The 25920-nt window shown below is 46.6% G+C and overlaps 1 protein-coding gene across 3 annotated transcripts in view; it reads left to right on the forward strand.

Moving 5' to 3' along the window:
• Positions 1-25920, forward strand: part of CUL9 (cullin 9) — a 101348-nt gene that overhangs the window by 62630 nt on the left and 12798 nt on the right. For all 3 annotated transcript variants that reach the window (XM_082250175.1, XM_082250176.1, XM_082250177.1), the window contains exons 15-35: positions 682-772; positions 1916-2087; positions 2171-2276; positions 2918-3013; positions 3107-3282; positions 8993-9126; positions 9208-9393; positions 9619-9725; positions 9817-9999; positions 11625-11782; positions 12306-12519; positions 13887-14067; positions 17957-18105; positions 19178-19289; positions 20291-20490; positions 21338-21585; positions 21873-22227; positions 22324-22464; positions 22670-22834; positions 24575-24738; positions 24822-24915. In XM_082250175.1, coding sequence (XP_082106301.1) covers positions 682-772; positions 1916-2087; positions 2171-2276; positions 2918-3013; positions 3107-3282; positions 8993-9126; positions 9208-9393; positions 9619-9725; positions 9817-9999; positions 11625-11782; positions 12306-12519; positions 13887-14067; positions 17957-18105; positions 19178-19289; positions 20291-20490; positions 21338-21585; positions 21873-22227; positions 22324-22464; positions 22670-22834; positions 24575-24738; positions 24822-24915 — 3432 coding nt within the window. The remainder of the gene's footprint in view (positions 1-681; positions 773-1915; positions 2088-2170; positions 2277-2917; positions 3014-3106; positions 3283-8992; positions 9127-9207; positions 9394-9618; positions 9726-9816; positions 10000-11624; positions 11783-12305; positions 12520-13886; positions 14068-17956; positions 18106-19177; positions 19290-20290; positions 20491-21337; positions 21586-21872; positions 22228-22323; positions 22465-22669; positions 22835-24574; positions 24739-24821; positions 24916-25920) is intronic.

The raw sequence follows: 25920 nt of genomic DNA on the forward strand, positions 1-25920 counted from the left end.
GTGTAATGGAACCGCAACCCACACTGTGTTTGTGGGCTTCTGTCAGTATACGGCTTCCTTCAGTCTTGAACATGGATATCAGTTTTTCCAGCCACCCCCATACAAAGCTAGCCGACAACTTAGCTTGTATATGTTTTGGAACCGTCTCCTTTATTGAACAACGTACACAGTTTATATACAGCATGGACATCCACCTCCTGATCAGATTACCACATACAGGTCAGGGGTGGCCTGATTACATTATCATATGCAAATGAAATTTTATAGAGAAAAATAATTAACCTGAACTAATTAACTAGCCATCTGGACAGAAACTATGTGCGTTCATTAACAATGTGACAGACAGGCTTCACAGCATACAAATCACACCTCAATACACGGACAATAGGGAGAGCCTGTCTCTGACATTGAGGTTCAATACACATTATCATAAGTTTAAGCACAGAACCCATTTGAAGCAATCCAAACCATTAAGTATCTGTCTTTCACTCCCAGTGACGGTGAGTACCGTCAGATTGCTTTTTCCGGCCAGTGCATGGTGTGTTGTATAAAGGAGGGTGTGTGCACCAAGAATTTTGAATCTGTGCTGCCACCTATCTAATGGCTGTATCTCTGCTAAGTGATTAAGAAAGTGTCTTTCCATTGTTTATAGTGTAAACTCTTTTATCTTGTCCCCCTCAGATGGTTCTGACACAGATCGAAGAGCACAGACGCAGCCAGCAACAGGTCAACATCCCATTCTTTGATGTTTTTCTGAGAAACCTTTGTCAAGGTGAGTGTGTTTAGTATCTTAAGTCTTCCATGTTCAACCCAAACTCTAATAACATGCAAGGCCATGCATCTGTCCTTTTGGAATTTAAAGTGGGTGTTTAACCTTTCATATACCCATTGAAGCGACTGGCTTCAGGTGATAAACAGAGAAGAAACAAATCCTCCTACATACGTTGTACCTGTTTATCTGCAGTCTTCTATTCTGATCAAAGTGCAGAATTTCTAAAGCTTGTCTGAGCGTTCAGATAAAAGGAGGTGGAGTGCTGAAGTAACACGGCAGAGCTCAATGATGAGTATGCTTGGAGCTGATTGGAGGGAAGAGAGACACACCTCCACTCACACAGCTCACAGGAGCTTCACAGAGCTGAGGCTGTGAACCAGCTGGAGCTCCCTCCACTGTCAGCTTTTTTTTCTCTTTGTTTCAGGAAAGCTTCCCAGAAGTGACTCTTGCTGGTAGTTATGAAGCAGCAGACAGAAATGACACTTCTGCTCTTAAATTAGACAAGTAATTATTTTTTTTTTTTTCTTCAACCCAGCAGGGCTGAATGAAAAAAGTGAACAGCTCAGGAGGAGCTGCTGTACACACAAACTGACGTTAGTACAGCAATCTCCCCCACTGTTCTATTGCGTTCTGACAGGCGGATTGTCCACTCCCCGTTGGCTGAGAGTGCTGATGGAGAGCCAATCGGCAGACCTTGTTTGGTCATGCCCCTTCTACAGAAGCCGGCCAAACGGGCCAACTCCAGAGCGCACGGGCCAAATGTGGGGGCAGAGAAATTTGAAGTGGGGCAGAAGACATTACTGTGACACACTATGTGGTCACGCATTGCCTACCCCTGCTGTAGACCATCTGAGTATCTGGAATGTTCCAGTACTTATTGTGGTGCATTGATGGTTTATATTCTTTGAGGTCTATATTGCATTATGTAAGTGTACTGATTGTGAATACACTGTTCAAGCAGGCATGTACATGCCACAATAAAATGGCTTATGATAAATTGTTTGGTATCATTCATTGAAAATTCCACCCCATCCCATCATGGGTTGCGTTTTACTAAAGGTGGCAAGTACAAGCAGAGTAGAGGATGCTATTACTGCTAAATCCGTTTAATGGCTCATAGTGACTTGTCCTGTCTGTGTGTAGGATCTAGTGTGGAAGTCAAGGAGGACAAGTGTTGGGAGAAGATGGAAGTCTCTTCCAATCCTCATCGGGCCAACAAACTGACAGATGGAAACCCAAAATCTTACTGGGAGTCGAGCGGAAGCACTGGATCCCATTATATCAACATTTACATGCACCGCGGGGTGGTTATCCGGTGAGTGTGAATGGGGAAGGTATTTTCTGTGTGTAGGACATTTTTTCATCCCAGAATGCTGAATGTTTTTGTGCCCTCTGCAGGCAGCTAACGATTGTTGTAGCCAGTGAGGACTCTAGTTATATGCCAGCCCGAGTGGTGGTTATGGGAGGAGAGAACCCAGCGAACATTAACACAGAGCTGAATGCGGTAAGTGACACATTCTATGCCATCTTAAGGGCAAGGAACAAAACCCTTAGGCTGGGTTCACATCTAGGACCTGCACAAATTCTCCCAGCTGCACCCACCCGCACATTGAAATGCGGGGCTATTAATCCTAATGACAAGCTACCCGCACTGGGAACCGTACTGTGCTCGCAGTTCCCATGCATGCTGCGATTTCCAAAGTAGTGCAGGAACTTCTTTTCTGCATTTCACGGGGCACAGCAGCCCATTCAAATGTATAAGCTGTCGTGCCCAAGCAAACACGGCTGCAAGGCCCACACAAGTGCGAACCTGGCCTTAGAAAAGTTTCCAGATGTAGTCGAGGCTCAGAGGATCTCTCTGGCAAGAGAGCAGAAGGTTCCCTGTGTACAGGTCTACACAAGGGACCAGCAATAATTGGATATTTTAGGGTGTTGGAAAATTTGTATGGGAGTGGCGTCTGTCGGAGTATATCTTCTTATTTTAGCCACCTCTTTCCTCCATCCATAATTCAGATATACTGCTGGTAATACTGAAGTCCCTCCAACTTAGAAACCAAACATCTGATCTCATAGGTTTGGTTTTAACTTTAGATGGTGGAGTAGGCGGTAATGTGGTAATTCTGGCTGTGTTATATTTGTAACCAGGTGAACATCGCTAGCACGGCCGGACGTGTACTTCTCCTGGAAAATGTCACTCGTTTCTGGCCCATCATTCAGGTCAAGATAAAGCGATGTCAGCAGGTAAAGCATGTGCAGAATGTGATCTGTGGCAATGAGGGGAGTGTGCCACTGAGAGTACAAGTTCTAATGTCTTGCTTTTCTTTACATGAGCAGGGTGGTATTGACACGCGTGTGCGTGGCCTTGAAATACTAGGGCCCAAGCCAACTTTCTGGCCAGTGTTTAAGGAGCAACTTTGTAGAAGAACCTTCTTATTCTACACCAGCAGAGCACATAGCTGGGGTCAGGAGATCCGTGACAAGAAAGAGAACCTGCTGCAGCTCTTCAGCCGGTAAGCCATGCCCCCTTTTATCCTACATAACCACCAACCGGAAATAAACTTTCAAATCTGCAACCATGAGTTCCAGGAAAGTAATTTGCAAGATTCCCCTATTAACACCGATAATACACAGAGAATCCCTTCTGCCAAGCAATTGTCTTCTGCTGACGGAGAAGACCGTGATTATTACTAGGGGCTATAGCAGTTTCTAGCGATAATTGGAAGCAAATCCGGCAGGCTGTTTGCACCCAAGTTGATCGAACGATCAACTTGGTACATTCAGCCTGCCCATTAATGGCTCGAATCTTGGCCGGCTCCTAATGAACCGGCCGAGATTCGAACCAGGAATGGCTGGCCTTGTACTAAAGGCCCCAACCCCCAGATCTATGGTTAGTAATACTAGCGACCCCCCACCTTGTATGATAGGATTTTTAAACTCCTCCATGAAATCCTTTTCTTGGAGTCTATTGTGGGCTGCAAGGGAGTCTCTTGTTGGGTTATAGTGCAGTTTACAGGAGAATTGGACATTGGTAAAGAAAAAAAATAAATATATACACACACACTGCGCTAACTATAACTTAAAAGCTTCCCGCACTACAATTGACATAAAATTGTCCACAAATCACATATAAAAAAGTGCAGCGCTAAATAAAAAATGAATGCATAAAACTGTGATTGTGAAAATCCAAAAAAGTGCAACTAGATCACAAAAAGTGAGTCCATAGTTCATATGACATAGTGAAAAAATGCTGTTAACTGCAAACTGAATCTGAAGTGTTCTGATATCCAAACTCCTCAGTGAAAAAAGAACACAGCACCAACGTGAATGGCAGAAGCTCTCACCAGAAGATATGGACCCAGGTACCTTACAGTGAATGGGTCAAACAGGCCAGATAATCCCCACAAGGGAAAGTGGCTCGATCGTGGATGGTGGTCAATCAAATAAATCCATATACTCCTGGGTTGGTGTCTTGGTCTCCCGGTAGCACACTGATATAGAAAGTAAGCCAAGAGTACACATACATAGTGTAAAACCGCTTAAATAACATTTATTTCAATGGTAAAAAAAGCACTTGCAAACATCTGCAGATAACCAGCGCATAAAAGCCGGAGCGATTAATGACTGGAATTAAGGGCCGTTATTTCCTGTCATCGCTCTGGCTTTTATGCGCTGGTTATCTGCAGATGTTTGTAAGTGCTTTTTTACCATTGAAATACATTTTATTTAAGCGGTTTTACACTATGTATGTGTACTCTTGGGTTACTTTCTATATCAGTGTGCTACCGGGAGACCAAGACACCATAAACCAGGAGTATTTGGATTTATTTGATTGACCACCATCCACGATCAAGCCACTTTCCCTTGTGAGGATTATCTGGCCTGTTTAACCCATTTACTGTAAGGTACCTGGGTCCATATCTTCTGGTGAGAGCATCTGCCTTTCACGTGGATCCTGTTTTTTTTTTTTTCACAATGAGTTTGGATATCAGAACACTTCAGCTTCACTTTGTGGTCTCCAGCATCTTTTCACTAAGTCATATGAACTATGGACTCACTTTTTGTGATCTAGTTGCACTTTTTTTGATTTTCAATATCAGTTATATATGTATTCATTTTTTATTTAGCGCTGCACTTTTTTGAAAGAAAAAAATATATAGGCCAGCCCAGGATAGCGCCACCTTTTCATTGCAAGCTTCAGTTTTGTAGCAAGCAATACCAAGTGCAAGGCCATAAACAGAGGACTGGGACCCTGCTCCCCTAAATGGACTTTAAGAAAAGGATTTTATGGTAAGTAAAACTTTTTTTTTTTTCTTCCAGGACTTGCCTACCCTAGGGTTAACCTAGTTCAGTAGACAGCAATGTTCCCTCTAATTTTTTACTGTGCTGAGCAAATAAAAAAAATTTCTGAGCGCAAACCTTTAGATTGAGCAATGGGGGGGGGGGGGGGGGACGTCAATGCAGAGTGACCAGCTTGCCCCAATCAACTGCAGAGTGCCACAGCAATGCCCCCAATAAACTGCAGAGTGCCACAGCAATGCCCCCAATAAATTGCAGAGTGTCACAGCAATGCCCCCAATAAACTGCAGAGTGCCACAGCAATGCCCCCAATACATTGCAGAGTGCCACAGCAATGCCCCCAATACATTGCAGAGTGCCACAGCAATGCCCCCAATACATTGCAGAGTGCCACAGCATTGCCCCCAATAAACTGCAGAGTGCCACAGCAATGCCCCCAATAAATTGCAGAGTGTCACAGCAATGCCCCCAATAAACTGCAGAGTGCCACAGCATTGCCCCCAATAAACTGCAGAGTGCCACAGCATTGCCCCCAATAAATTGCAGAGTGCCACAGCAATGCCCCCAATAAAATGCAGAGTGCCACAGCATTGCCCCCAATAAAATGCAGAGTGCCACAGCAATGCCCCCAATAAAATGCAGAGTGCCACAGCATTGCCCCCAATAAAATGCAGAGTGCCACAGCATTGCCCCCAATAAAATGCAGAGTGCCACAGCATTGCCCCCAATAAACTGCAGAGTGCCACAGCATTGCCCCCAATAAACTGCAGAGTGCCACAGCATTGCCCCCAATAAATTGCAGAGTGCCACAGCAATGCCCCCAATAAACTGCAGAGTGCCACAGCAATGCCCCCAATAAACTGCAGAGTGCCACAGCAATGCCCCCAATACATTGCAGAGTGCCACAGCAATGCCCCCAATACATTGCAGAGTGCCACAGCAATGCCCCCAATACATTGCAGAGTGCCACAGCAATGCCCCCAATACATTGCAGAGTGCCACAGCAATGCCCCCAATAAACTGCAGAGTGCCACAGCAATGCCACCAATAAAATGCAGAGTGCCACAGCAATGCCCCCAATAAAATGCAGAGTGCCACAGCAATGCCCCCAATAAAATGCAGAGTGCCACAGCAATGCCCCCAATAAACTGCAGAGTGCCACAGCAATGCCACCAATAAACTGCAGAGTGCCACAGCAATGCCACCAATAAACTGCAGAGTGCCACAGCAATGCCCCCAATAAATTGCAGAGTGCCACAGCAATGCCCCCCCGCGACCCCGTGCACTTACCTCACGGACGGTCACGGCACTCTGTCTTCAGTCCCCGGCTTCCAGCTTCCCGCGTCTCCATCCTCCCGAGTCCCGGCGCCTCCTCCTCGGCCAATGGCATGAAGTTGGCCTTTCGGCCAATCAGGAAGCGGGAGGACCCGCTCCCTGATTGGCCAGGAGGAGGATCCGTATGACAATAGCGAATTTTCATTCGCTATTGTCACACGATGGGCGTGCTCTCGGGGGGTGCACGCTCTGCTCCCTGGCCGCTCTGTCTGCGGCTGCGCCGTCTAACTAGGTGCTTGCGCGGGACGTAATTTCCACTGCGCGTCCGCGCACGCGCGCACCTTAAAGGGAACACTGGTAGACAGGCTGTAGGAAAGAACCAGAGACTGGAGTTTCACGTAGTTTTTGTAAACCAGGCACAGAAGTGGTGAGATGCTTCCTGGTCTCTGAATGGAAAAGAGCACGTGGAGTGTGACACTCCATTCAGGTGATGACCTCAGCGTTCCCTCCCTTAGTGTTTACCATTTCCACGGTAAACTGGTGGAAAATACAAAGGAGTCGAGCCTTCTCACAGAGCGAGTCTTCAGAGACCGGGCAAACGCAGAGGAAAAGCCAACCGTTTTATACCTGAAAAGTGTTACCAGACCAAGCTGGAAAGCACCTAATGCCTGGAACCCAGCGCCCCAACTTCACTTCCAGACATGCCCTGTAACATCCTGTCCAGCTGGGTTTGGGTGCGACACTTGAAAGCTAAGCTGAGGAAAGGTTAATCTGGATAGTTGCCTTGTAGCAGGGGTCTTCAAACTATGGCCCTCCAGTTGTTCAGGAACTACAATTCCCATCATGCCTAGTCATGTCTGGGCATGTCAGAGTTTTACAATGCCTTATGGGATGTGTAGTCCAGCAACAGCTGGAGGGCCGTAGTTTGAGGATGCCTGCCTTGTAGAGACCAGCTCAACAGCACTGAAGGAAGGAATCTTGATTTGATGAAAAAACCTTAAAGGAGAAATTCACCTGTTGACAAAAAATAAGAAATGCACATTTTTTTGCAGGTAAAAAAATGTGCATTTATTTTTTGTTGCAGGCCCTGTAAAGCATCGCACCATGCCATGCAGGTCTCCTGCAGACCTGTCAGTGTATGCTCCTACCTCGTGCAGACAAGTTGATACACTGACAGGATGAATCAATGTACTACCACAGAGCTCACAGCACCGTGGTAGTTCCTTGAGAACTACAAGCCTGCAGCCACTAAGGCTGTCGGGACTTGTAGTTTTCCATTAACAGAACACTGTAAATGAGTGACATGGGCAGGAGGGAAGATCCACCCCCGCTAGCTGTCAAAGTGGGGGAGGATCCTTTCATTGGATTTTACATGTTACACCCTAAATATGGGTGTAGCATGGTATGAAAGGTGAACTTATCCTTTAAGAATCTAAGACAAATGCTAGGGAAAATAATGGCTACAGTTTTCCCAAAAGAGCTAAAGAAAATACTTCCATACCCCGAGGACACTAGCAAAAAAAAAAGGCATGCTGGGAAAAGAAAGGGTTAACCTTGGCTGACCTACAGACTTTTTTTTTTTTTTTTTTTTTTTTTTTTGCCTGTGTCCAGCCCACCTGTGGTTAACAGTATACCCGACAGCATATGTCCCTCTTTTACATTAAGGCTCAGTTCACATTATGAACAGCATGTGAATAGCACAGGAACCGCACTAATTTCCTTTGCATTTCAAGTGCATGCACCTTTTTTGGAGCCGCCCTGAACCGGATCACTTGATTGTTTTGTACCATGTGATCCGGTACAAGCAAACGCACGGCGTTTGGGACCTGCCTTTGGGATGTTAACTTTGTATTGACACCATTAGCAGATCACAAGGGCTGTGCGATTGCCGTGCGGTAAGCATGGATTGCTGCGTTTCCTGCACCGCATAAGTGTGATCCTAGCCTAAAGGATGAGAAAGAAATGCGGTCTGTAATACTAGAGACCCCAAACCCCTGCAAATGCTTTTCGTAATACCAGAGACCTCTAACCACCTGATAGTTACAATTTGTAATACTAGAGATCCCCCACTCCTGGATATACTGCCTTCAGTACTAGAGACACCTTACCCCCATATACACAGTATATTGTCACTAATACCAGGGACCCTTCACCCCCATATATTACATCAGTGATACCAGAGACCGCCCAGGAAAAATCTGTCTGTATTACTAGAAACCCTTCACATCCCCCCTGAAAGTATGCAGTTTTAATACCAAAGATTCCCCCACCCCCGAATATACGATCTTTAATACTAGAGACCCCATCACAGCTCAAATATATTGTATGTAATACTGGGAACCCCCCACCCCTGGATTTGTCAGCTGTGTGTTGTATGGATATATGTGACTGGAGTTTGGTTCCCCCTGTACTCTTCCAATGTATCTGTACAGTCTGGCCTTCTCCATACATAATCCTCACATAAGATATACTGGACCCTGGTGTGGGTGGAGTGGACTTTTTTCCAGCTTATAGTTTGTTGTCATTGTATTGTTGCAGTGATGACTTATTTCATATAGTGTGTTTTGACTGCTGTGTTGTGATATTACAATATGGTCTCTGTGTTAGGATTGTTGTGGTTTTGTACTCATGTTGGTATTTGTGTTGTAGGCTGAACCGGGCATTGTCACATGAGCAGGAGTTTGCAGACCGTTTTCTTCCAGATGACGAGGCAGCTCAGGCCCTGGGCCGAACGTGCTGGGAGGCGCTGATCTCTCCCCTGGTGCAGAGCATTACTACCCCAGGTACAGGGAATACTGGGAAGAATCATCCTGTTTGAGGTCTCCTTGACTGGTAATGACATGGCATATTTTTCTCTTTTCCAGATTCTGGAGGGGTGAGTCCCCTTGGGTGGCTCCTCACACGTTACCTGGAGTTCAGTCGGGGATCTCGGCAACCCAAGTCACGATTGTCGGTCTTCAATTCTCGAGTGCGGAGATTAACCCATCTCCTGGTCCATGTTGACACCAGCCCACCTGACAACTCTGCACTGAAGCCAGCCAGTAAAACTAGTGAGTTTACTGCACATAGTGTACTCCCTGATGTATACTCTTGAGACCCAGCCAGACTCCATGTCTTCCTGACAGCTGCCATCTGTAGGATTCTGGGCATTTGGTTCCCATGTCAGTACTGATATGATTTAATATGGAGTCTGGTGGGGTGGACAGGTTCTCCATGGTAAAGAAGAGAAGTTGACACAGCAGACTTGTACCTGCTAACCTTGTCATCTCCTACAGATGGGAAGAACCGCAGCTCCACCAGTGCGCCAGTTAGCGCCTCCAGCTGTGGGATGGAAAGTATGGCCGAGATGGCTCAGTGCTGGCAGGGGGTGGTTCAGCAGCAGGTAAGTGACTCTCAGTAGGTGCAGTGCTTTTGGGAAAGGGTGGGGGGCAGGGATCTGTGGGGGTCCAGGTGTAACTTTGCTTGTGTACTAGGTGCAACGGTTTCTGGAGATGTCGTGGAATGATGCGGATCTGGTTCCTCGCTTCTGTTCCATATACATGGCTCTGAGACGAGCCATGGAGGAGATGTTTGGTCAGCAGACACGATTTTTACTCGCTTTACAGCAAGGATTCTGCCAAGGCCTCTTACAGCTTTCATTCTTGACTGCATTACATGTGAGTATCCCACAGTCCCCCCCCCCCCCCTCCTGTGTTTGTATACAGCTCCCCCCAGTGGTTGTATTTTAGAACCGTTCCCTCTCTGTCTGCATATGGTACAGCTTCCCCCCCCCTCTGTCTGCATGTGGTACAGCTCCCCCCCCCCCTCTGTCTACATGTGGTACAGCTCCCCCCCCCCTCCTCTGTCTACATGTGGTACAGCTTCCCCCCCTCTGTCTGCATGTGGTACAGCTTCTCCCCCCCCCCCCCCGTCTGCGTGTGGTACAGCTTCCCCCCCCCCCCCCCCTGTCTGCGTGTGGTACAGCTTCCCCCCCCCCCCCCCTGTCTGCGTGTGGTACAGCTTCCCCCCCCCCCCCCCTGTCTGCGTGTGGTACAGCTTGCCCCCTCTGTCTGCGTGTGGTACAGCTTGCCCCCTCTGTCTGCGTGTGGTACAGCTTGCCCCCTCTGTCTGCGTGTGGTACAGCTTGCCCCCCTCTGTCTGCGTGTGGTACAGCTTGCCCCCCCTCTGTCTGCGTGTGGTACAGCTTGCACCCCCTCTGTCTGCGTGTGGTACAGCTTGCACCCCCTCTGTCTGCGTGTGGTACAACTTGCACCCCCTCTGTCTGCGTGTGGTACAACTTGCACCCCCTCTGTCTGCGTGTGGTACAGCTTGCACCCCCTCTGTCTGCGTGTGGTACAGCTTGCACCCCCTCTGTCTGCGTGTGGTACAGCTTGCACCCCCTCTGTCTGCGTGTAAATGGAACTCCTTCTCCCATGTCTGTAAATAGTATGTGTCTACATATGGTACGCTCCTCCCTGTGTCTGTATAAAGTACAGCTACACCTCTATGGGATTGATTTACTAAAGGCAAATAGTCTGTGCACTTCAAGTGCAGTCGCTCTAGATATGAGGGGAAAATAAGAAAATGCATTTGTGCTTGAACATGATTTGCATGATAAAAAGCAGCAGAGCTTCCTCTCATTTCAGAGCTCAGATCTACAGCAACTGCAGTGCACTTCCAAGGGCACAGTATATTTGCCTTTAGTAAATTAACCTCACATTGTTTATATTGTACATCTACTCCCCGTGCCTGTATAAGGTACAGCTCCCTTTCTGTATGTATATATGATAGCACTCCCTCTCTGCATATGGAACAGCTAGCTGTGTGTGTGTGTGTGTATCTGGCGCAGCTCCCCCTCTGTGTATCTGGCGCAGCTCCCCCTCTGTGTATCTGGCGCAGCTCCCCCTCTGTGTATCTGGCGCAGCTCCCCCTCTGTGTATCTGGCGCAGCTCCCCCTCTGTGTATCTGGCGCAGCTCCCCCTCTGTGTATCTGGCGCAGCTCCCCCTCTGTGTATCTGGCGCAGCTCCCCCTCTGTGTATCTGGCGCAGCTCCCCCTCTGTGTGTGAATATGATAGCGCTTCAAATTTCAAAGTGTAGATGTGGTAGAGTTACTCCTCCATATCTTAGTATGCATGGATGGTGTATGTGTGTGTGTGTATATGGTGCATTTCTCCCTGTGTGTGTATATGGTGCATTCCTTCCTGTGTGTGTATATGGTGCATTCTTTCCTGTGTGTGTCTATGGTACAGCACCGCTTGCCTCTGTATACAGTTAGTTACACTTTGATGTATTTGTCATCAGGTGACAGAACAGTTCGCTCGGTACATTGATCAGCGGATAATTGCTATCCGTTCGGATTCCTCAGATTTGCAGTCAATGGAGCAGCTGCAACAGTTCTTGGAATTTGTTCTTTTCCTGTCAGATCTTGAACTGTCAAATTCCTTTGAGCATTTTTACAGGTCAGTCAAATCATGACGTACCTCAAATATTATAGCGAGAATGTATAATCGATATGTACAGAGAAGGTTCGATCGGTATGTATAGAGGAGGTATGATCAGAATGTATGGCAGAAGTTTGATGAAAAGGTTTAGAGAAGGCAAGATTGGGGTGTACAGAGGGGGGGGCCTAGGTTGGGGTGTACAGAGGGGGGGGCCTAGGTTGGGGTGTACAGAGGGGGGGGCCTAGGTTGGGGTGTACAGAGGGGGGGGCCTAGGTTGGGGTGTACAGAGGGGGGGGCCTAGGTTGGGGTGTACAGAGGGGGGGGCCTAGGTTGGGGTGTACAGAGGGGGGCCTAGGTTGGGGTGTACAGAGGGGGGGGCCTAGGTTGGGGTGTACAGAGGGGGGGGCCTAGGTTGGGGTGTACAGAGGGGGGGGCCTAGGTTGGGGGTTTGTATAGGGAGTTGGTTTAAGTTAGAGGCTATACAGATGAAAATTTGCTGGCTTTATAGCTTTGGACTTCTGTTTCCCATTGTGCATTGCAGGCATTATCTGGCTGACCGTCTGCTCACACTTGGACCATGTTGGTTTGAGAATTCTGTGGTGGATCACATTGGCATTTGTTTCCCAAACCGGTATCCTCAACAAATGTTGAAAAACCTGCAGGAGGCAAAAGATCTTCAGAGAGAAGAACATCTATACCGGCTGCAGCAGCTGGACAGTGGAGTCCTATCGGAGGAGGAGGGGGAAGATGGGATGGTAAGAGGGGAATGGGGGGAAGTGGGAGTGTTTTCTGGTGGATAGTGAGATGGGAATGAATGGGGGAGAAGTGTATTCTGGAGGAGGAGAGATACCTTTCTGGAGACAATGGGGTTTATTTACTAAAGCTGGATAGGGCAAAATGAAGCTCACTTCTGCATAGAAACCAATCAGCTTCCAGGTTTTATTGCCAAAGCTAAATTGAACAAGCTGAGGTTATAAGCTGATCGGTTTCTATGCAGAAGTGAGCCTGCTTTTGCACTCTCCAGCTCCAGTAAATTTACCCCAATGAGTCTAATTTATGAGGAAAATATTGCAAAGAAAGGAGTATTTTGGGAGGGGAGGGGAGGTCAGCGCTGGCAGCATTCATAATTTCTTTCAGATGTTTAACCACTTGCCCGACCAACCCATACTAAAAATACGCCATTACTTTGCCAATAAATTCTGGTGTTATGGCAGTAGCTAGCTACCATAGCCCCGGTCTTGTTTTTCACTATGGCCGATTCTCTGTCAGATTAAAGCGGTAAAGCCCTGGAGCGATCCGATTCGGCCGTTAGCTTGGCATTGAGGCCAAGATGGCTGCCACTCGTCGAGGACCGGAGCAAAGTCTGACATCCCTTCTCGGGCCATAGTAAATTTTAACATTAAAAAAAAATTGAAATGCCCCATCCCTCCGTGCTCGCGCACAGTAGCAAACGCATACATAAGTCACACAAGCATATGTAAAGAGTGTTCAAACCACACATGTGAGGTATCGCCGTGATCGTTAGAGCAAGAATTCTCACGTTAGACCTCCTCTGTAGCTAGAAACAGATAATCTGTAAAAAATGTTTAAAATGTCACCTATGGAGATTTTTAAGTACTGTAGTTTGCTGCCATTCCACGAGCGGCTCAGTTTTAAAGCATGACATTTTGGGTATCTATTATCTTTCACATTATTTAAAAAAATTGGGATAGATGTTTTTTGTGTTTTTTTTTTTTTTTTTTAACTCATTAAAGTGTTTTGTTCCCAAAAAAAAAAAACTGCATTTAAAAGACCGCTGCATGAATACAGTGTGACATAAAATATTGCAACGGTCGCCATTTTTTTCTGTAGTATCTCTGTTAAAAAAAAAAAAAAAAAATATATATATATATATATATATATATATATATATATATATATATATATATATATATATATATAATGTGTAAGTAGTTTTCTAGCAAAAAATACAGAAAAGGCCTGGACTTCAAGTGGTTAATATTATAAAGGTGGTAGATTGTCTTGTTGGTAGAGGTAAGTTGTGCAGTACTCTGATGTCTATCGTACCTTCCTATGGAGCACTTTCCGCACCTCGCACTAATGATCTGGTTTGTGTTCTCAGGAGATGGAAGAAATCTTGGAGCCACAGGGTCATGCTGGAGAAAGCGAAGAGGTGCAGATCTCGGTCCTCTCTCCTCGTTGTTGGCCTATATCTTCTCTCTGTTACATGATGGATCCCTCCAGAAATTTCCCGCAATCCCTCAGCAATCCTCTGCTTCAGTTTACTGACTTCTACATAAAGAGTAAGACTCCAGATATCACTCTCAGCTTCTATCATTGTTCATGATGGACCCTGATTTCCCAACTTTATTTTTTAGCAATGCTGGAACCTCTCTTCTTTCACATGACCTGCCTCTCCCTTATTTGTTCAGTATTGTTATGTGTCCATAGAATTCACCACCAGGACATAACTAACGTCATCTGATAATAGGATTATCACCTTCTAGCTTTTTGTGACATCAGTTGTGGTTTCCTGTATGTTACCATAGAGTAGAATACATTATTGCAAGGGTAGGTCTGGCTGTTTCCAGCCTCTTTGCAATGTTTAACCATTTTCCACCCACGCTATAGCCGAAAGACAGCTACAGCGCCGGCTTACTTTGCCTGGAGGCCATCATATGACGTCCTCCGATGATCACGCTGCCCACTTGCCCCCTGCGGCCACGCCTTGTAATCGAGTCCTTCGGACTCAGCTGATCACAGATCGTGGTAAAGGGCCAATCACAGTGGCCCTTTACCACGTGATCAGCTGTGTCCAATGACAGCTGATCATGGATGTGAACACAAGCTGGTTATCTGCTCTTCTTTCCTCATGCCAACAGCATGAGGAGAGGAAGAAGATAGCCAATAACTGGCTTGTGTGAAAGCGACTGATTGTTTAGGGTACTGATTATCAGTGTCCTGATTAACAGTGCAGTCCCGACACTGACCACCAGTGCCGCCAATCAGTGCCGCCCATCAATGAAGCAGAAAAATTACCTGTTTGCAAAATTTTCTACCAAACTATGAAAACGTTTCGGTCTTTTATTGGTTTAGTAAAAAACTAAAAAAATCCCAGTGATGATTAAATACCACAAACAGCTCTATTTAAAAAAATAAAATAAAATAATTAAACTTTCATATGGATACAGTGTTGCATGACCGCGCATATGTCATTCAAAGTGTGACCGTGCTGAACGCTGAAAATTAGCCTGTTGCAGGAAGGTGATGAAAGTGCCCAGTAGGCAATGGTTAAGGAGGGCTAAATGTAATTACACGTGATTCTTTAATATTCAGACTGAATTTTTCTGTATCTTAGTAGAAGGTTGAACACTTGTTACAGACAGTGGCAGCTTGTGTCTCCAACTCGTAATACTCCTCGTCTATGCCTCTTTCCCACCATACGCACATCGTTAAAGCTTCACTTCAGGATCAAAAAAATAAAACACCCTTGCAGTCGGGTCACCTCCCACATTGCAAGGGTTTAATGCTTATTTCTAGGGGTATTGGAAGAGGCTGTATCACTTAAGCTGGCCATACATTGATCGAAAGTTGGCCTGTCCAACTAGGACTGGCCAAGATTCGATTAATCTATGGGCAGTCTGATTGTTCCCAAGTTGATTCATTGATCGACTTGGGTACAGCCAGTTTGTGGGATTCTTTACATGAGATTACATACGCCAGCAGTAATCCTGGTGCTCTGCCAGCCAGAAAGGCTCCCCTGCAGGCAGAACACAATAGAGCTGTGGATGGCATTCCCCCATCAATGCTGACTGCTGTGCTGATAGGGAAATTGAGTGATTTTTCTTTCCTTCCACCCGTGTTTACCACTGTCTTGCTCTCCCCAGCGCTCTAAGCTGTGAGCAGTCTCAGAGTTATCATACTCTGCAGGGTTAATGTGTACAGTCAGGGGAAAAAAGTATTTGATCCCCTGCTGATTTTGTACATTTGCCCACTGACAAAGAAATCATCAGTCTATCATTTTAATGGTAGGTTTATTTTACCAGTGAGAGACAGAATAACCATTCAAAAAAAAAAAAAAAAAAAAAAATCATATAGCAAAAAATGCATTTTAAAACAGATGTAAATTTAATTGCATTTTAATGATTAAAAAAAGTATTTGATTGCTTATCGATCAGCAAGATTTCTGACTCCCAGGTGTCTTCTATGCAGGTAATGAGCTGAGATTAGGAGCACTCTCAAAGGGAGTGCTCCTAATCTCAGCTTGTTACCTGTATAAAAGACATCTGTCCATGAGAAATCAGATTCCAATCTCTCCACCATGGCCAATACCAAAGAGCTGTCCAAGGATGTCAAGGACAAGATTGTAGACCTACACAAGGCTGGAATGGGCTATAAGACCATTGCCAAGCTGCTTGGTGAGAGGGTGACAACAGTTGGTGCGATTATTTTCAAATGGAATAAGCCCAAAATACTTTCTCCTTCTGTCTGGGGCTCCATCCAAAATCTCACCTCATGGAGTTTTAATGATCATGAGAACGGTGAGGAATCAGCCCAGAACTACATGGGAGAATCTTGTAAATCCTCTCAAAGCAGCTGGGACCATAGTCACCAAGAAAACAATTGGTAACACACTACACTGTGTAGGTCTGAAATCCCGCAGTGCCAGCAAGGTCCCCCCGCTCAAGAAAGCACATGTACAGGCCCGTCTGAAATTACCTAATGAACATCTGAATGATTCAGAGGAGAACTTGGTGAAAGTGTTGTGGTCAGATGAGGCCAAAATCAAGTGCTTTAAAGTGGAACTTTAGTTAGAAATGGAAGAGCTGCTAGATGACTTCAGGCTGGTCCCTTTTGCAGGCATAGCATAAATGTTCTTTCCGAAGGACAGCATCCATTCAAGCCAGATCACATCCTCCAAAGATGCCATCCCTCCCCACACTTCTGCAACCCTCCCAGCTAGATCAAAGGCACCTCCCGGAATAATCCCCAAATTTTCAATTTCATTCTGCACCCAACTGCTACCTCCATGCACTCAACTAAGTTCCCATTCACACATACGGACCATTCATCCGTTTTTCCTCTATCTGTTGACGGATGAAAAACAGACCTCAATACATTCCAATGAAAAAATGGATGTAAGTGGATGATCATCCAGTTACATCTTTTCTTTTTTTTTTCATCCGCTTCCGTCAACATTCGTTTTTTTGAACGGATGAAAGCCCTATGTTTCATCCATTAAAAAAACGAATCGGATGAAAAACGGATGACAACAGATGACAAACTGAGATGAACGGAAATGAAAATGAATGCATGTGTAACGGATGTTGATGACAAAAAAATTTGACTGAACTGATAAAAATGAACGGTCAGTATGTGTGAAAGGGGCGGTCCATATGTGTGGCCCCCCTCCCCGGCTACCTTACAACACTCACTGACAGATATCCCCCTTTCATCTGAAACCTCTTCCTCTAGGCCACCACACACTTCTTCCAGCTGTCAGACATCCAGATTTATTCACCCCCCTCCCCTCCCCATTGACAGACTTGCCCCCCTGCTGATAGACATTTCCCCCAGGCTGCCTCATCCTCACATATATCTCCTCCCAGCTGCCACACACCCCATTTACCCTAGAAGACTAACCCCTTCTCACCCCACTAATATCTCTCACTGGCCCCCCCTGTCGACACCTTTTTCACTGCCCACTGTTATACACTCCGCACTCCTCCTGCACTTGCCATTGTCATACCCAGCACATTCCTCCACACTCTCCTTAACATATTGCATGCCGTAGTACCCTCTGCACTCCTCTACAGATATTGCCCCCCCCCCCCCCCCTCTGTCATACCCACTGCTCTCCTCTCATGCATGTAATACCCACTATGATATCCTCTGCACTCCTCTTCCTGCACATAATGACCATTGTCATATGGAGTACCATAATAACCTCTGCATACACTGGCTTCTATGATATTCTCCACACTCCTCTCCTGCACCCTACTGCCCTCTATCATACCCTCCGCACTCATCTCTTGCACATACTCTCATACACCCTGCTCCTCTTCTACACGTTTTACCCACTAAAACAGTTCTTTATCATTTTTAATATCAACTTCCCGTTCTGGAATTGGCACATTTTTTTGTTAGTATAAATTATATTTATTTTTAACAGATTGTTCTGATCTTTTCCAGGTCAGTATGTCCCAGGCTTCTCTCAAATTGTTCAGTCACGGCGGCTGCAGTGGACGTGGTTGGGAAATGCTGAGGTGCAATATGGAAATCTGATCCTCCGGGTCTCCACCCTGCAGATGTTCATATTGTTGCAGTTTAACCAGCAGGAGGTGAGATGCACTGAAGGGCTATACCATGTTTCCCCGAAAATAAGCCTGGGTCTTATATTAATTTTGGCACCAAAAGACACAGTAGGGCTTATTTTCGGGGTAGGTCTTATAATGTTCTGTCCTGTCCCTTTCTGCCCTCCCTGTGTGCCAATCCAGTGTGAACCTAGTTTAGTGTATATAAAATCCTAGGATGCATTTTATTAGTGTTTTTATATATGTCCAGTGTGTGTTTTTGTAATACAATAGTGTAAAATACCTTCATTACATCACTGCTGTGTCTCCCACTGTCTCCTGTCTCTCATACTGTCTCTCATCCTCTCCTCTCATACCTTGGCTGTCAGAGGGGGATATCAGCCTCTCCCCTCTGCAGTTTACACAGAAGCGCAGGTTAGATTAGATTACAATAGTGTGAAATACCTTCTTCATCGCCGCTCCGGGCTCAGCTGATCTGCCGCTTTCTTCTCCCCCGCTGACAGCTGGGGGTCACGGAAGGGCCGATGTATCGAAGGTGTTTCCCACAATTCTAATCGAATACCGGAGCTTCTGTGTTACACTGCAGAGGGGAGGGGCTGAGATCCCCCTCTGACAGCTACCAGTATGGGAGGAGAAAGACAGAGCAGGAAATCAGCTGAGAGCAGAGCGGCGATGTAAGGAATGTATTTCACAGTATTATGTTACAAAAACACACATTGGACATTATTTAAAACACTAATAAAGTGCATCCTAGGATTTTTCATACACTAAATTAGGGCTTATTTTCAGGGTAGGGCTTATATTGCAGCCCTCCCCAAAAATAACACAAGGTCTTACTTTCAGGGTAGGTCTTATTTTCGGGGAAACACGGTGTTTGGGTGGAAAGTAATATACTGTGCTTTTGTATTAGAAGCTGGTGAATTGTGGTGTTTGGGGGGGGGGGGGGGGGGTTAGTGTGTTGCAGACTAATGTATGATGAAGACCGAGATGGAGCGTGTTAACATTTTATAGTGTTCATTGGCGGCGGGGGGATAGAAATTAGCTGTATTCTTGTGTGTGGGAAGTTAGGATTAGGCGTGTAACTGTTTTTCGTTTCTAGGAAGTTTTGGAGGAGTCCATTATTAAGACAACAGGGCTGCCGGAGGCCTTAGTGAGCCACGCTCTGGCCCCACTCACTGCTAAAGGTAGCATCTTGGTGCACAAGGAAAAGGGTGAGTACAGTCCAAGGCATTCACTATATGTTAATCTTTCTCCTTTCTATCTGCTATCTCCTACCTGCGCTCACCTCTGTGTCTTCTGCCTGCACTCACCTCTACATCTTTCTCCCTTCCTGCACCCACCTCTGCCTCTGGCTCCCTTCTGCCCATGCTCGCCTCTGGCTCCCTTCTGCCCATGCTCGCCTCTGGCTCCCTTCTGCCCATGCTCGCCTCTGGCTCCCTTCTGCCCACGCTCGCCTCTGGCTCCCTTCTGCCCACGCTAACCTCTGGCTCCCTTCTGCCCCTACACTGACCCCTGCCTCTCTTCTGTCCCTACACTGATCCCTGCCTCTCTTCTGTCCCTACACTGACCCCTGCCTCTCTTCTGTCCCTACACTGACCCCTGCCTCTCTTCTGTCCCTACACTGACCTCTGCCTCTCTTCTGTCCCTACACTGACCTCTGCCTCTCTTCTGTCCCTACACTGACCTCTGCCTCTCTTCTGTCCCTACACTGACCTCTGCCTCTCTTCTGTCCCTACACTGACCTCTGCCTCTCTTCTGTCCCTACACTGACCTCTGCCTCTCTTCTGTCCCTACACTGACCTCTGCCTCTCTTCTGTCCCTACACTGACCTCTGCCTCTCTTCTGTCCCTACACTGACCTCTGCCTCTCTTTGTCCCTACACTGACCTCTGCCTCTCTTTGTCCCTACACTGACCCCTGCCTCTCTTTGTCCCTACACTGACCCCTGCCTCTCTTTGTCCCTACACTGACCCCTGCCTCTCTTTGTCCCTACACTGACCCCTGCCTCTCTTTGTCCCTACACTGACCCCTGCCTCCTATTCCCCACTGTTTTTTTCCTCTCCTTTCCCTGGGCTTTTCTTTGCCTCTGCTCCCCCTGCTTTCTTCTTTGCCTTTCCTGCTTTGTGTTTCCATTCCCTGTGATCTTCTCTGCATGCTTTCCCCATACTCCCCTCTTCTCTGTCGTCCTTGCAATAACTTTACATTGTTTTTAGGGCTTTTGTGTCTGAATGAAGAGAAGTTGATTGAGCCAGTTTCTGGTAAGATTCTACAACTTCTCCCAAGGCAGACATACTTGAATGTAGAAGAAGATGAAGGACGCACACTGGAGAAGAAAAGGAACATTATCCTCTGTCTGATCACACAGATCATGAAGGAAGAGAAGGAGCTTCATATTGACAATCTAGTGTTCCGGGTAAGATTGGGGTCTTCTGATTTTGGCCTTCAGGGAGTCTTCCTTTGTAGCTGTTGCCTTTTTTGGAGGTAACATTGAGGATAGTTAAAGACATGGATTATTAAAAAATGGTATGATTCAAATTGCTGTGTGGAGTACACCACATTAATGTGATGAGATTTTACAGTTGCAAATTAAAGTGCCCTTGTATAAAGCAATACAGTCTCTCCTCTTCATATACCACTGGAAACCCTGTGCAGCGTGGAGTGTCTGATGTCCTGCTGTGTGCCCTCTGCATAAAAGAAAAAAATGCAGACAGAAGAATATTGCTGTCGTATGGTGTTTTCTCCCACTCCTGGCACACTTTTTTCCTTTCGTTCGAATCCTGCGGCAAGTAAACCCAAACCTACATTTTATAGCACACCGAGCACTTCCCTCCCCAATTGCTTACACTGCTGAGTTTCTCTCCACTGAAGGGACATCCTCCTTTTGAAATCTGCTGGCAAACGGACATTTCCAGGAGTGTTGATTCCCCCCCCCCCCCCGACTCTTGCATCAGTACTGTGTTCAGTACTAATACAGAGATTGGAGAATGAAGGAGTTGAACTCCCAAAAATATACATTTCTCAGCGTGCACAGGGCAGCATTAGTGACATGGGCAGGTCAAGAGGCAAGTGCCGTCTCCTTCTGCAGGGAAAACTGTGTGGCCAATTTACCTGACAGGGTCACTTCAGGATGGAATACGTCTCCGAAACAATTTTCTGAATAACTGATCAGTGTTTGTATCTAACTTTAGAATATAATTGGCATTCATACGCATATTAATGAGTTTACTTAACAGTACTTTGGCATGTGCCTTGCTTCTCAGGTCATTGACTCCTGCCAGAAATTGGAGGTAGGGAAGAGCCTCAAGTTCCTGAGCTTCAGCTGCAGCCACACGGACGTCCTTTCCTGTATTATGTACCTCGTCAACCAGGGCTATGCGCGGCGCAGTGAGGATAGCCCTCATATAGTTGAGTACCTTTCAAAAGACCCATCCACACCACACAAGAGCAAAGCCCACATCAGCTTCCAAACTGCCAGCAAGAAACAAGATCTTGGCGGCAAGGCTCTCGGGTACGACAGTTTTATCTGAATGTCTGTGAACTTGTGTTTATGTTTTCCGTTGGCGTTCCCACTTCCCAAGGATTCATTGCCTGTCCTGGGGAACATTTTCAGTTTTCAGAAAAAACGGCACATAGGATGTACGATGTGTGTGTATTGTGCGTGACAACTGTGCGCCTCAGACTGTGGGTTGTGGACAGAACTTAGATGTGTTCTATTGTGTGAGTGGATTCTCCTATGTTGTAAAAAATGTTTTCATCCAACCATTGTCCGTGACCATTATACTTGTTTTGTTTCAGCACCGGAGGGGCGGTGGAGCAGACGGTCCTGGAATCTGTTCTCCTGCCCATGGGTCGCACTCTGGGCCAGGAGGAAGTATGGTCATTGATGGGTCATATGGTTAATCAGGTATCAGACACACTGAGTGTGACCCAGGACATCGCCCAACACCTTCTCATCCACTGCAAGTGGAACATGGATTTACTGCTGCAGAAGTACACTGACGACTCTGAGGTTCTTCTCATTGCCTCAGGGTTGCAAGTTCCCGAGCCTCGCCACTCTGAGACCCCGCAGCCCATATGCCCTGTTTGTATGACCCCCTTAAGCCCAGCAGACAACCCTCCATCACTGTGCTGTGGACACAGCTGCTGCAAGGTGAGTTTTATGTTCTGTTTTCATATCTGGCAATTTTTCTGCCCAGGTCTGGATTTAAGTGGAAGCAATGAGAATGTCTCTTTATGAAATCTACAGAACTGCTGGAATGAATATCTCACCACGAGAATAGAGCAGAATCTGGTACTGAACTGCACCTGTCCTACCACAGACTGCCTGGCACAGCCCACCTCAGATTTCATCCACAAGATCATCTCCTCCAAAGAGGTGGTGCAAAAGGTACACTGAAACCCAAGAAAAGAGAGCGTATTTTATTCTTTTGTTGTACTAGCAGTTTCTCCCACAATGATAAAGGAAGAAGTCATGTATGAGTGTAAAACTGCATGATCCGGCATTTGACTTTAGAGACGCACTGCTCATATAGTTTGTATCTTTCCTGTATGGAGCAAAGCTCTCCACTAATTTTTACTTTTCTTTCCCATAGTATGAAAAGGCTTTGCTTCGTGGATTTGTGGAAAGCTGCTCCAATCTGACTTGGTGCACAAACCCTCAAGGCTGTGACCGCATTCTTTGTAAGGAAGGACTGGGGACCGGAGCAACCTGCACTAAGTGCTCCTGGGTTTCCTGCTTTAACTGCAGCTTTCCTGAGGTAGGCTTCTATTCAGGATAGGGCTGAACGATATTCGATGTAATATCGTGCTGCGGGCGTGGGCGATAGTCACATCGCCGGATCAGCCGATATTGGGGACTCACAGTGAAGGAAGGTAGAAGAATAAAGCCCGACCGTCCCGCATGTTGAGTCCGTCCTGCAGCTCTCCTGACTGAGCGGTGAGCAGCGGCACAGGGAACCAATCAGGAGTGCCTGCACACCTGATTGGTTCGCTGTGCCGCTACTCACGACGTGATTGGTTCGCTGTGCCGCGCTCACCGCTCGGTCAGGAGAGCTGCAGGACGGACTTAACATGCGGGACGGTCGGGCTGTAGTCTTCTACCTTCTAATTTAGGACTAGGCTGGTTTAGAATTACCTAGTGCATGCTCATTCTGTCCTTCTGTTCTGGACACCTATTGTACCTCAAAAGTCACTCTCTGCCCTGCCTCTGTTAAAGTGTTATCATTTGTGCTAACAATGTACATGTAGGACCTCAAGAATCGCTCTGTCCATATCTGTGACCGAGTTCTATTCTGTACTCACATTTACATCTAGGACCTCCATGAGTCACTCTGTATCCATCTCTGTGATCGAGTTATATTCTAAACACACATTGGGGTTTATTTACTAAAACAAAGGGGTGCAAAATCAGGTGCAGTGTGCATGGCAGCCAATCGGCTTCTATTTTCTTCATTTTGTTAACCACTTCCTGCCTGCCGTATAGTAAAAATGACGGCAGGCGGGATGCACTCTCGTTCTGGGAGGACGTCCTATAACAGCACCTCAGTCAAAACCTCTGCTTTTGCGCCCCCCTGGGGGCACGCAACGCGGCAATCGCAGCTGCGCCATTTCTAGGACATGGCGCTACCCCAATCTCGGTAAAGAGCCGATGAGGCCGCTCATTTCCCATGTGATTGGCTGTGTCCAATCACAGCTAGTCAGATGTAAACAAGGAAGTGCCGTTTATCGGCTCTCCTCGCTTACGCTGACAGAATATGTGACGAGGAGAGCCGATCAGCGGAATCTCTTCGCAGGGGAGACCTGTACAGGTAATCGGGGCACTGATTATCAGTGCCCTGATTGCAGTACAGCCCCATCATTGCCCATTAGTGCTGCCTTTCCATGCCTTCTATCAGTGCCGCCTATCATTGCCTACCAATGCCGCCTCATCAGCCCACATCAGTGAAGGAGAAAAATTGCTTATTTACAAAATTTACTGACAAATTAAAACTTTTTTTTTTTTTCAAATTTTCTTTTCAAAATTTTCTATATCCCCCCCCCCCCCCCCCAAAAAAAAAACAAAACAAAACAGTGATTAAATACCACCAAAAGAAAGCTCTATTTGTATGAACAAAAAATTATAAAAATGTCATATGGGTACAGTGTTGCATGACCACGCAATTGTCTTTCAAAGTATGACAGCGCTAAAAGCTGAAAATTGGCCTGGGCAGGAGGGGGGGGGGGGTAAAAGGGCCCAGTAGGCAAGTGGTTAAATTAAGCTAAAAAAAAACAAACTGAAAGCTGATTGGTTTCTATGCAGAGCTGCAACAGATTTTGCACACTCCAGTTTTAGTAAATCAACCCTTTTGTGTCTGTAGGACCTTGCGAGTCACTCTTTGACCATCTCTGTGACAATGTTATATTCTGTATACATATTCTACATGTAGGACCTCACAAGTCACTCCCTTCCCCTTTCTCTGATATTTATATGAAATGTGCCCCTTCCATTCTTTGCAAAGGCTCATTACCCGGCCAGTTGCAGTCACATGTCTCAGTGGATGGACGATGGAGGGTTTTACGAGGGGATGACTGTGGAAGCCCAAAGCAAGCACTTGACCAAGCTCATCTCCAAACATTGTCCCAGCTGTCAGGCTCCGATTGAGAAAAATGAGGGTTGTCTGCAGTAAGTAGTGATGTGTACTATGAGAACCATCACCAAACCATCATATCGACATGATCTGTGACCAAATTTCTTTCCTCCTACAGCATGACGTGTGCCAAATGTAACCACGGCTTCTGCTGGCGCTGCCTCAAACCATGGAAGCCGACTCATAAAGACTACTACAACTGCACGGCTATGGTAAGTGTGATCGGCTCCTCCCAGAACTGTAAATGATAAACTTCTGCTATTAGGCTACCATTGGTGCACCCCATCCGTGCCTCATAGCCAATTAGGCTACCATTGGTGCACCCCATCCGTGCCTCATAGCCAATTAGGCTACCATTGGTGCACCCCATCCATGCCTCATAGCCAATTAGGCTACCATTGGTGCACCCCATCTGTGCCTCATAGCCAATTAGGCTACTGTTGGTGCACCCCATCCGTGCCTCATAGCCAATTAGGCTACCATTGGTGCACCCCATCCGTGCCTCATAGCCAATTAGGCTACCATAGGTGCACCCCATCCGTGCCTCATAGCCAATTAGGCTACTATTGGTGCACCCGCTATGGCCAGGAGGCCATGTGAATGCATGTGCTGCCAGGTTGGCGTGTTCCATGTAAAATTAGCTGTGTGGATGGTGTACTGCCTGTCTATCTCATGTGTAATTTGCTGTTTGGACAGAGGACAGTGTGCCACATGTATAATGGGTGCCCAATTTATAATGTGCTGTATGCCTTGCACTGTTCAGGCGGTGTGCCCCATGTATAATGCGCTGTATGCCGTGCACTACTTGGACGGTGTCCCTGAAGTATAATGTGCTGTGTGGACGGTGTGCCCCATGTATATTGTGCTGTGTGGACGGTGTGCCCCATGTATATTGTGCTGTGTGGACGGTGTGCCCCATGTATATTGTGCTGTGTGGACGGTGTGCCCCATGTATATTGTGCTGTGTGGACGGTGTGCCCCATGTATATTGTGCTGTGTGGACGGTGTGCCCCATGTATATTGTGCTGTGTGGACGGTGTGCCCCATGTATATTGTGCTGTGTGGACGGTGTGCCCCATGTATATTGTGCTGTGTGGACGGTGTGCCCCATGTATATTGTGCTGTGTGGACGGTGTGCCCCATGTATATTGTGCTGTGTGGACGGTGTGCCCCATGTATATTGTGCTGTGTGGACGGTGTGCCCCATGTATATTGTG

Source organism: Pelophylax lessonae, assembly GCF_965119305.1.
Source record: "Pelophylax lessonae genome assembly, chromosome: 3".
In the NCBI taxonomy this organism is placed as follows: domain Eukaryota; kingdom Metazoa; phylum Chordata; class Amphibia; order Anura; family Ranidae; genus Pelophylax; species Pelophylax lessonae.